Source organism: Lolium rigidum, chromosome 3, assembly GCF_022539505.1.
Source record: "Lolium rigidum isolate FL_2022 chromosome 3, APGP_CSIRO_Lrig_0.1, whole genome shotgun sequence".
Classification (NCBI taxonomy): domain Eukaryota; kingdom Viridiplantae; phylum Streptophyta; class Magnoliopsida; order Poales; family Poaceae; genus Lolium; species Lolium rigidum.
Window position 1 is genome coordinate 22,523,642 of NC_061510.1, and position 10,420 is coordinate 22,534,061.

General features: G+C 42.6%; 2 protein-coding genes and 1 non-coding gene across 3 annotated transcripts; 2 read left to right on the forward strand and 1 right to left on the reverse strand.

The window, feature by feature from the left end:
* Positions 1-1,601: 1,601 nt before the first annotated feature.
* On the reverse strand, positions 1,602-1,673 carry TRNAH-GUG. Its single transcript has one exon. It is a non-coding gene; the product is annotated as a tRNA-His (tRNA).
* Positions 1,674-1,939: 266 nt separating this feature from the next.
* LOC124695068 (G-patch domain-containing protein 1-like) lies at positions 1,940-6,055 on the forward strand. The gene is made up of 11 exons (XM_047227959.1): positions 1,940-2,075; positions 2,665-2,749; positions 2,863-2,942; positions 3,062-3,086; positions 3,175-3,268; positions 3,348-3,414; positions 3,557-3,647; positions 4,212-4,378; positions 4,608-4,886; positions 4,978-5,091; positions 5,674-6,055. Exons 1-11 carry the CDS (start codon positions 1,998-2,000, stop codon positions 5,728-5,730), a joined length of 1,137 nt encoding a protein of 378 aa, XP_047083915.1. The 5' UTR covers positions 1,940-1,997; the 3' UTR covers positions 5,731-6,055.
* Positions 6,056-6,732: 677 nt separating this feature from the next.
* LOC124695070 (sphingoid long-chain bases kinase 2, mitochondrial-like) lies at positions 6,733-10,163 on the forward strand. The gene is made up of 12 exons (XM_047227960.1): positions 6,733-6,889; positions 6,970-7,046; positions 7,195-7,248; positions 7,351-7,410; positions 7,493-7,570; positions 7,719-7,765; positions 7,848-7,888; positions 8,266-8,350; positions 8,426-8,540; positions 8,645-8,767; positions 8,846-8,946; positions 9,531-10,163. Exons 1-12 carry the CDS (start codon positions 6,733-6,735, stop codon positions 9,658-9,660), a joined length of 1,068 nt encoding a protein of 355 aa, XP_047083916.1. The 3' UTR covers positions 9,661-10,163.
* The last annotated feature ends 257 nt before the right edge of the window (positions 10,164-10,420 follow it).

Genomic DNA, 10,420 nt, shown 5'->3' on the forward strand with positions numbered 1-10,420 from the left:
TTATTTCTAAATTTGTAAACATTTTGAAATAAATTTAAAATACATTTTTCATAATAGGTGCATCTACACCTATGGGCCAAAACACCATGCCCTGTCTAAAGTGCATTCAAAACTAGGTTTTAGATAAATAGATCGCTTGCTACATTTGTGGCAAAGATTGCTGGACCTGATAATTTTGTATGGAAGTTAACTACCTTAGGTATTTTTCCAGTAAAATCGATGTACTAAGTCCTAATGAATGGGCATAATTGTTTTGCTATAAGATAGTGATGGAAGGTAAAGATAAAAGATCCCACTAAACATTAAAAATTCATTGATTCCTTAATACAAAGGTTTTGCATACAAAAGATAATATGGCAAAGTAAAATGGAATGGATGTAAAAAAATGATGTTTCTTTTCAAGATAGAGGATACAATCCACCATTGTTTCTCCCATGTCCATTTGCTGAAATCGTTTGCCCCATTGTCTATTTTACTTACCGCCTACCAATATCACAAACTAAAGGAACACACATTGAGATTTCTACTTTATATATACTGGTCGATATGAAATTGTGGGGAATAACATCATTTTTACTAAAGGTGGAAACACTACCACGTGGCAAATCCCCATGGCCAAATCCGTTTTTCCATGGCAACTGATCTGCTTCTGGGCTGATTTGGACTTGCAATGCGTGGCATTCATACCACGTACCTGCCTGATTTCTTGGGTGCTAGGCACCCGTTGCTGCTAGTCTGAGAGTCCGGTTGTGGAGGTCACTGCTGGAGGGTCTCCACGTTTCTCCTGCATGATGCACGCTTTTTACCTAGCGGTGTGAGCAAATAATATGTCGCACCCGCTGCTATGAGGATAGAGCCGTGAGAGAGACTGCGATTGGACTGGAGTTTTGGATCAGAGCGTACCCACGCACTTGACCAGCATAGCATGAAGATCGTTAAGCCAGGTAGTACGACGAGCAAGTCTTATTTGGCGACAAGATGAAACTTGTAATATGGAGATACCACCAGCTGCATGGATTAGGGATGGCAATGGGTACCCATGACCCGCATACCCGCCGGGTAAAAACCCAATAGGAGTACGGGTATGGGACAAAATATTACCCATGGGTTTGTAAATGGGAAAAATATTATACCCATCGGGTAGTGTGGGTACGGGTATGGGATCGTAGAACACATACCCGCATACCCATGTACCCATCAAAATTTGACAAGTGGGCCATCCTAATATTCTAAACTACTCAATTTCCCCCTAATCATGCCTTCGTGTTGCTAGGCTGAACCCCACGCTTTCCGGTCTCACAATTCCTGGTAGGTTAGTGAAGATTAGACCCCTATTTACGAGCGCTTCACCTCTTGTCATATTTTTTAGATCAATCTGATGTGTTGTAAGCGCGGGTATTTTTACCCGCGGGTACCCATTTACCCTGCCGGGTGATGGGTATGGGAAAAATTTGTACCCGTTGACGGGTATGGGTACGGATGATGGGTAAGAATGAAAGTGATGGGTATGGGTATGGGATGACTCTACCCGTACCCATACTCTGCGGGTGCCATCCCTAGCATGGATGCGTGCTCATAGATAGATAGGCAAAAATTTAAAGTGTGGCTGCTGGGATTCGAGCCCAGGTCTCCACGGCCACAACGTGGAATTCTCACCACTAAACTACAGCCACTTTGATGCTGTTTTCAGAACCAGATGCTAATTAACATAATCAGAAGAATAAGGGCCCAAACAACATCATTGGGCTGTAGAAAGCCCATCAACGCTAATTCGAAGCCCAGACGGGTCCGCACGTCGCACAACGAACGAACGTCGGTCGGTCAAACCGCACCAACCCGATCCCGAATCTCCAGGCAAAACGCACCGGTTCAAAGCCCCTCCACCGCGCATTCTTAGGGTTTCCTCTCTCTCCTCCGTCCGGACCCGGCAAACACCACTCCCACCCAAACTTACCGGCGGCGGCGAAGGCCGCGACGAACCGCGCAGTGCAGGCGCCATGGCCGCGCCGGAGGCACCAACATGCTACGTCGGGGTCGCGCGCCAGTCCGCCGCCTTCCGCCTCATGAAGCAAATGGTACGCGATCCCTGGCCCGATCATCTCCTCGTGGAAAACTTCGGTAGAAAATGCGGAGTTCATTTTACTTCGATATGTCTGGCGTGACAAGGTAAACTAGATGTAGCTACTCAACATTGATCAATTCATTCAGGTTGAATACCAGCATGTGTAGGCTAGTTCCGATATTTGGGGAGCTTATTTGTGTTGATTTGTCTGGAGTGACAAGCTAAACTAGATATAGCAGCTTAACATCGAACAATTCGTTTAGGTTGCGTATCATCAGCATGTATATAGGCTGGTTTTGATAGGAGTGGCTCTCGTCAAGACTGTTTGTGTAACTAGCAACTGACGTTTATAGATACAGAAATTTAATATACCGCTCTAGGATTGCTCCATCAAAATGGTAGAAAAGGTGAATCTGTCTGGACATACATGTTTTGAGTTTTGACTCAACCCACTTACGGCATACGGATAATTTGGTTCACTCTTGTTATTATAGTCAGATGCTCTTCTCGTCAAGTGATTCTATCCGAGTACATACATTAATTTACAATTGATCTATTTTACTGATCTCTCGGTGATCAGCATATTTCTTCTGGTGTGTTAGGGATGGGAAGAAGGTGAAGGCCTTGGGAAAGACAAGCAAGGCATAAAGGGGCATGTTAGAGTGAAGCAAAAGCAGGACACACTAGGTATGCTTACTTCTTCTAGAGCTACTGCATGATTCATCCTTTTGGTGGGCAAAGAAGCATCCTTTTCTGATTAGCCTCAGGTCGCTGAAATCTGAGTCTGTTCTCATATGCAGGTGTTGGTGTAGACACTGCTCAGAACAAATGGGCATACGATACCACCCAATTTGATGATATACTAAAGAAACTGAAAGTGGTATGGCGTGTAGCAATTCTTTACTAGCTCCTTGTATGTATGAATGAATGAAGATTCAAATGTCTCATTATGTTATCTTCTTCTTGTCATTTGGTAATCGCTCCTCTCCGTGCTGACAGCAATCTTCTAATCCTGATAAAAAAGGTAGAGTGAAAAGTGTGCATGTACTTTTACTCTTTATTATCTAATAATTTGCCAGTTGTCGTTTAATCTTGTTTATTATTTTTTACAGAGGTTGAGGATGTAATCAGTTCGCCTGACAGTACACCTAAGAAAGAAAAACCTGCAAAGGATGAAGTCGCCAAAGTTACCCGGCCTCAAGGAAGGTTAGTCTGTGACCCCTAATTTCAGCCCTTATATTTCTTGATTTATCTTTTCTTCTCATCATACCATTATTTCCTACAGATACAAGAAACGAGAGAGGGGGAAAAGTGTGAAGGGTTATTCAGCAATTGATCTTCAAGGCATACTTGTGAGTGATTCTTTTCTTGCATGTTGCTATTCTATCAGGCAAATATACTGCGTTGACGAGCATTTGTTTCCTACTCCAGAGTGTGTACCGCGTGGCTAACCTGTAGTATCTTTTGAGATTGTAATATTCTGTTTTGCCACAGGTTCGAAAAAATGAAAGTGATTGTGAGGTAGATCAGGAAGTTCAACCGTCAGGCGTGGAAGAGACTGATATCATCATGTGTCAGACTGCAGGTTGGCAATTCATTTGCATGTGTGGTTTTACTTTCTTGCTGAGCGAGATTGTATTTCATTAGCTATTGTCACATCATGTACTTGTTTTGAGGTTCTTAAATATTGGAAGTTAGAATTAAAGTGGTTGTGGCAAGAGCAGTTTCTAAATGTTATAAAATAACACTCTATATGCTAGAACGCGTTCACTAGTTTGGGTCTGGTGATTGACAATTGTGGTGTTTTCGAAAGGAAAATAGAAGTTCGATCAGTTGGTTTGTACTGCCATGCTTGGAACAAATGCAGAACACTGAAACATTTAGAATGTTGTGCACACTGAATACAATTCAATTATCACCTAATTGGTATGAGCTTTGCTGATTATATGTTGATAACTTGGTTGGAAATAAAGTCTATCTGACCCAGCATCTGAGCTTATGTTCTGGTTCTTAACAGAACATGAATTTTTGTTGAAATTAATTTTGACAGTGCTAAAGTTTTTTCCATATTACTAAAGTTTCCTATGATGCGCACTAAAAACCTTATTCAGGTTTATTAACTTTCTGTTTCAACTTTATGCTGGTTTAGTATCCCAAGCTGAAGATGTGAACTGGTGGGGGCACAAGTTCGGATATGTATCAGGAGGCTTTTTAGGAGCAAAATCTCGCAAGAAGAAATCGTCCACACAAAAAGATCCTAATGCCCGCCAGATGTTTGGGGAAGACGATCAAGAAAATCTATACAACCTTGTCCAGGTTGGTATGCACAGTCCATAAGAGGCTCTTCAACTGCCTTAAAACACCTTTGCTAATCATTTTTTTATAAAGATTCTGTTTATACATTCTAGCTTGAAGTCTTGAATCTCTTTTGGTTTCCGCGGATGAAACTTTGCATGATTATGGAATTCATCTGATCTAATTGCCGTCAAATAGATGTAAAGAACATTTCCAATATATCCATTATTTACAAATGGAATTGTTACAGGACAAAGCTACATCTGGAAAGCAGGGTCTTGGCATCAAGGACCTGCCAATTAAAATTGCTGGCCACCGTTGGAAAGGGAACAAAAAATCTCTTGGTGATAGTGATGATGAAAATTCTACCCAGTCTGAATTATCAGAATTGGAAGAGGATGAAGACGAGGAAGGATCTGGTAGTGATGCTGAAATAAAAGAAATTCAGCAGACAGCAGTGAAAGATGTTCCTGTGGATGCTAAACCTAGAATCAAATTTAAGAAACTTTGCAAAAAAATACTTCGTCAGGTACAATCTCTTATCTTCTCTTTGTGTGAGACACTGAAGCTTCAGGTGTGCTCTCGTGACCATGATGTTTATTGGTTGTTATTATTTCCAGGCACCATCTCAATCCATGAAACTGAAGGAGCTGAAGGAAGCTGTCGAAGCACAATCAACTATATTTTCCGACTTCTCCTGTAGACGCGAAGCTCTAACCTTCCTGAAGACGAAGGTATGCACCGCTTCACCTTTTCATTTGGCAGATATGGGCTTATTGTGTGTTGCCCTGTTGCTTTATAGTTTTCTTGAGCCTAGGTGCAGATCAGCACTCTAGGCAGCCAGCTATCCTAACTAGTTGTAAATAGGAACTAAGGGCCCACCCAATCTCTTCTTCTATAGCTCCAAGAGTATTTTTGCACCCTAACCGTATTGAGATTGTAGATTAATCTTAACCCCCTTTGGAAGCACTTCTATTTAAGGGCTCCTTTGATTCATAGGATTTGTATCGGAATTATGTAGGATTTGGATCATATGGGAAATTTTTTATACAAGTTGTTTGATTCAATGGAACATATCCTATAGGAACTAATCCAATAGGAATCTTGTAGTGTAAATCCTACAGGAAAAAAAATTAGGTCATACCTCATGAAAAATTCCTTTGCTACAATCAAACACACTTCATTTTCCCATAAGATTCAAATAGGCATGACATCCCAATCCTATGCTTTTCCTACCCTATGAATCAAAGGAGCCCTAAAGCTAATCTTTGTCGTAGTTTATGTGTGATTTAATTTCATTTTTTTGCATTTTCAAGCTACAAGGAAGCAGGAAATTCAACCTGGAGGGCAAGAGGGTGCATCTTGTATCATGAAGCAGAACGAAAGATACAGCAGCGGTGCGATTTTTCCCTGTGGCATGCAGCCCTTGAGGCGATATATTTATTGATTGTTGCTTTGGATGAGTATAGATGTAGGTGGCACATCAAGCTGCGCAGTATAGATGTAAGTCATATACCCTTGCCGATCGGGGTTCAAATTTTGCAAAACCTGCTAGTGGCAGATGTGCTAATTTATTTGTGTGTACACTTTAGCACATTTGCTTCCTTCTTCCCACAGCAAAAATCTGAAGTCTGCGTTGAAACATATGTATCGTGATGTCTTATGTAGCTGATGCATTTACCTGTGTGGTGATTCTCTTTGGAGGGCTGCTTCTGCCAATTGTGCCATAGCCTGTCTCGCTCATCTAACTATCCAAATTCACTTTGCTCATTTTGATTTGGATAATAAACATTGTACTCCTAGTGCCATAAGCTGCCAAGTCTGCTAGTGGAGTATGTTTTCTCATGCATCGTGTAAGCAAAACTGTTCGCATGTCATTGGAATGTGATGCTGCAGATCGACATAGTTGGTAGTTTTACATGCACTATTGCCAACCGAATTGAGGAAACTTTATCTCAGAGTAGATATTCGAGCGAGTCATTCCATCAAGTTAAAACAAATCTGAGGAACTTGTGTAGAGCATATTTAGTTTGTGGGCAGCATTTAGGTATGTCGCAGTTTTTTGCAATGTTATTTTACCCTGAATTCCAAACCCCTCCGAACTTTTTATTTCCTATCACAAATTAATACTTCCTCATCCCATGAAACTTGTCTATTTTGGATGCATCTAGAAAATACGTAGATGCATCCAAATTTCGACAAATGATGCTTTGTCGTTTCTTAAATTTTATTTTGACGTGGATAATGCTTTGTCGTTGGGAAGCGTAATGCATTAAGCGGCGCCTTTCAGCTCCGTGTACACCTTTTCGTCCAGTGCGTGTGTGTCTAGTGTCTACACTCTACACAGTCAAATCGCGATAAGCAACAGCGACGTCATGGCCTCGCCGGCGGCGCCGAGGCCGGCGCTGATCCGGCCGCGCGCCTCCCGCAGCCACTCCCAGTTGGGCGCGGTCAGCCTCGCGTCCGACAATTCCGCCTCCACGGCCTCCTCCCGCCGCCGCCGCGACTTCGTCTTCGTCGTCAACCCCTCCGGTACGCTCCTGATGCAACCTCCCCCCTCCACCCCAGCCATGCTCACTAGCCATCCCAGCTCTGAACATCCCTCCGTGCAGGCGCCAATGGCCGCACGGGCAAGCAGTGGACGCAGCTGCTCCCCCAACTCCGCACCCGCCTCGCTGACCAATGCAACGTAAGCCCCCTGTGAGCTCTGAGATCGCCGTAGATCACGCCACTCAGGAACTGATTTTTTTAAATTGGCGTTTGGGCTCAGATCCGAGGTGATTCGGTGATCTCACAGAATGTTTTGCTTTGTCCCTATGCTGGTATCCGGTGATCAGATTTGTGAGTGCATCACTTCGGGCCCGTCCGACGCCATAGATGTCACGAGGGAGGTGTGTGCCCGGCTTCACACCGAATTCAATCATCACCTGTTAATTTTCCCGGTATGGGTTTCCCGTTGTTTGTGAACACCGGCAGTTATGTGCGTGTCTTAGGCTATAAAGGATGGGGCTGATGCTGTGATTGCTGTCGGCGGAGATGGGACCCTTCATGAGGTATTTGTGTGTGGCGTGTTGGTATGATATTGGCACAAAATTAGTTAGCATTTCCTGCAATTGACATTGGAAACATGTGCAGGTGGTGAACGGATTCTTTTGGAAAGGCAGCCCAGTCCGCGCTCTTGATCGAGGGCCTGACCATTTAACGGCACTTGGTGTGAGTAGCATATCTTGTTGCTTCGCGATAATAAAAAGCAAGATTACCTGTTTATTCTTTTGAGACCGAACTATAACAGTGCTTTGAGTTGTGGTTTTTACTCACTGGAATTTATTTGGTAGTGAAGCGCCTTGTTTTTCTGTGGCAGCTCATTCCACTTGGAACTGGATCAGATTTTGCTAGGACATTTGGCTGGTAATTTTGTTTTCTTTCTTGTATGATCTACATATGTCATTGTGGTTTGGTAACCCCTGTTTTCATTGGATTGTTATACCAGGTCAAATGATCCCCGTCAAGCGATTGATCGAATTGTCAGAGGTTTCTTTCGTGCTACTTTATCCTCATATAGCATCTTCGTTCATTCTTTCCCTATTATCAAGTGAAGTATGCGGGGTACAGCAACCTGATTAAACTAATACGATATGCTGATAGCTGTACCAAATGAGAAAATTCTAACCACTCCAACTTAACATTTCAATAAAACTTAGCTGTTTTTATACTCCCTCCACCCAAAAAGGATGTCGCAGATTTGTCTAAATTTGGATGTGTTTATACACGAATTTAGAGAAATCTTGGACATCCTTTTTTGGGCGGAGGGAGTAACATTTCTGAAACCAAGACTATGATCAGATACTTATGTACCCGTGGACTTGTATGTTTGAAATCTGAGACTCACAGGTAAACCATTTCTGCAGGAGTTAAATCAAAACTAGACATAGGCATGATGGAAGGTCTAAGTGGAGACCCCCATTTCTTTGTTAATGTTGCTGATATCCATCTGTAAGCGGATAGCGATCATTTGAAACATGAAATTCAATGGATAGTTTGGAAATATAAAAAATTCTACGTCTACAGGAGTGCCAAGGCAGGTTATTTTGCGTCTATGTACAAGAGATTTGGCAACTTATGTTATGTTATTGGAGCTCTGAGAGGCTTTTGGGGACATAATAATCGAGATATGAGAATAAAGGTTAGCTTTAACCTAAGTTTTCCTTCGAGGAGAGTTGCATCTACACGCTTTTTTTCTTCCCACTGTAATTCTGAATCTCTGCAATTTGGTGACACATATAATAGGTAAATGGTGGAGAGTGGCAAACAGTTGATAAAGTCACTGCTCTATGCGTAGGAAATGCCAAGTACTTTGGTGGTGGCATGAAGATAACTCCAACAGCTGATCCTTTTAGCGGTGACCTTGAGGTGCCTAAGACAGTCAAATTTGATTTTACAATGTTGAGTAAATGCTGTGCTTGTAGTAATTTGTATGGCGTTCTACAGGTTGTTATTCTACAAAATTTCAAGTGGTACGATTTTCTTCTTAAGCTACATAGGCTGTATGGAGGCACACATTTAACTGTGAACGGCGTGTCATCAATGAGGTAAACACAACCTTGACTTTTGTTAAGGTTCTTGCACTTGAGACTGAAGTTGAAGTGCAGTACTAAAATGATTCTGTGAACTCGAATAAAATCTGCCTTCCGTAAATGGAAAACACACAAAGATACTTCATAATGCGTATTGTCTTACCTTGCTCCCAAGGAAGGCAGTTCAACATGCAGGTCGATCTCCTAGTTTATTTTAATGTTGATCGGTTGCACGGGTATTTCTTATCATTCCTGATTAGCACTAGCTATAATTTGACAGAGGTTACCTTGCTCCCAAGGAAGGCAGTTCAACATGCAGGTCGATCTCCTAGTTTATTTTAATGTTGATCGGTTGCACGGGTATTTCTTATCATTCCTGATTAGCACTAGCTATAATTTGACAGAGGTCCAGTTTTTTTTTTTTTTTTTTTAAAGCTCAGTTGGTTCCTCCCCAACTGTATTTGGTTAGGTCTGAAAATTCAAAACACTACCATTGTGGTCCTGATTTCTGAAGCCTTTCCAAAGCACAACCAGCATAGTCTAATCCAGAATTTCCCCTAGATGTCTTCAACTAACCAACAACAACATTGCTATTGCAGGGTTCAATCAATTGAAGTAGCAGAGGTGGTGGCTAATGGTGACATCTTCGTGCAGTCTGATGGGGAGCATTTTGGCTTCCTTCCAACCAAATTCTCAGTTCTTCCCGGCGCAGTTGATTTCTTCTGCTAGATCACCGCTTTCCTTCCTGCTGGAACTGACGGAAGATGCATGATTGTTGGTCAGTTCACCCTGTTTACCCAGTTGAAGACTTCTGCTACATCGCCGTGATCTTTCATCCTGTTATACTATCCTGAAATGATACGGCGATTACATTACTCGGTTCATCTTCTGGTAGTGCTAGAAACAAGTTAGTTACTGCTGTGTTGCTGCACCCCGCCATGTTATACAGTACTTCATAGACTAGCTGTAATACCACAGGGGCCGAACTGGCATGTGTAAATTTGAGTTATTTTTGTAGTAGTCTTGTACCATGTGCAATAATACGGCTGCTTGTTGGTCGAATAACAGGAGTGGCATTGCTTACCTGTAGATCCAGTGTCAAGTTAATGCATTCCCAGCTTCCAAAGTACATGCCGTGACAACAGCTTTAACACCGTGCACGGGACAGTGCTACACAAATGACCGAACTTTTGTTCTGCTCCCTTGGTAAGTACTACTACTAGTACCAGATATGGCAGATCTATCCACAAATGTACTAATTGACCTCCTTTTTATGTTGTATATGTCCCAGTAATCTAGTACAACTACATTAGATTGTTGAACTTTGTGATTTGATGCCCTGACATTTTTTTTCTCTGAACCTGTTGCGGTCAGAAACCCACCGGCGAGCAGCGACGGGCAACACAGTAGAGCCGGGAGGCTCCCAGGACTGCGGCTGGCCCTGGTCCCTCGAGCGACGGCCCGCAAAGACTCGGCACGCACGTCCGAT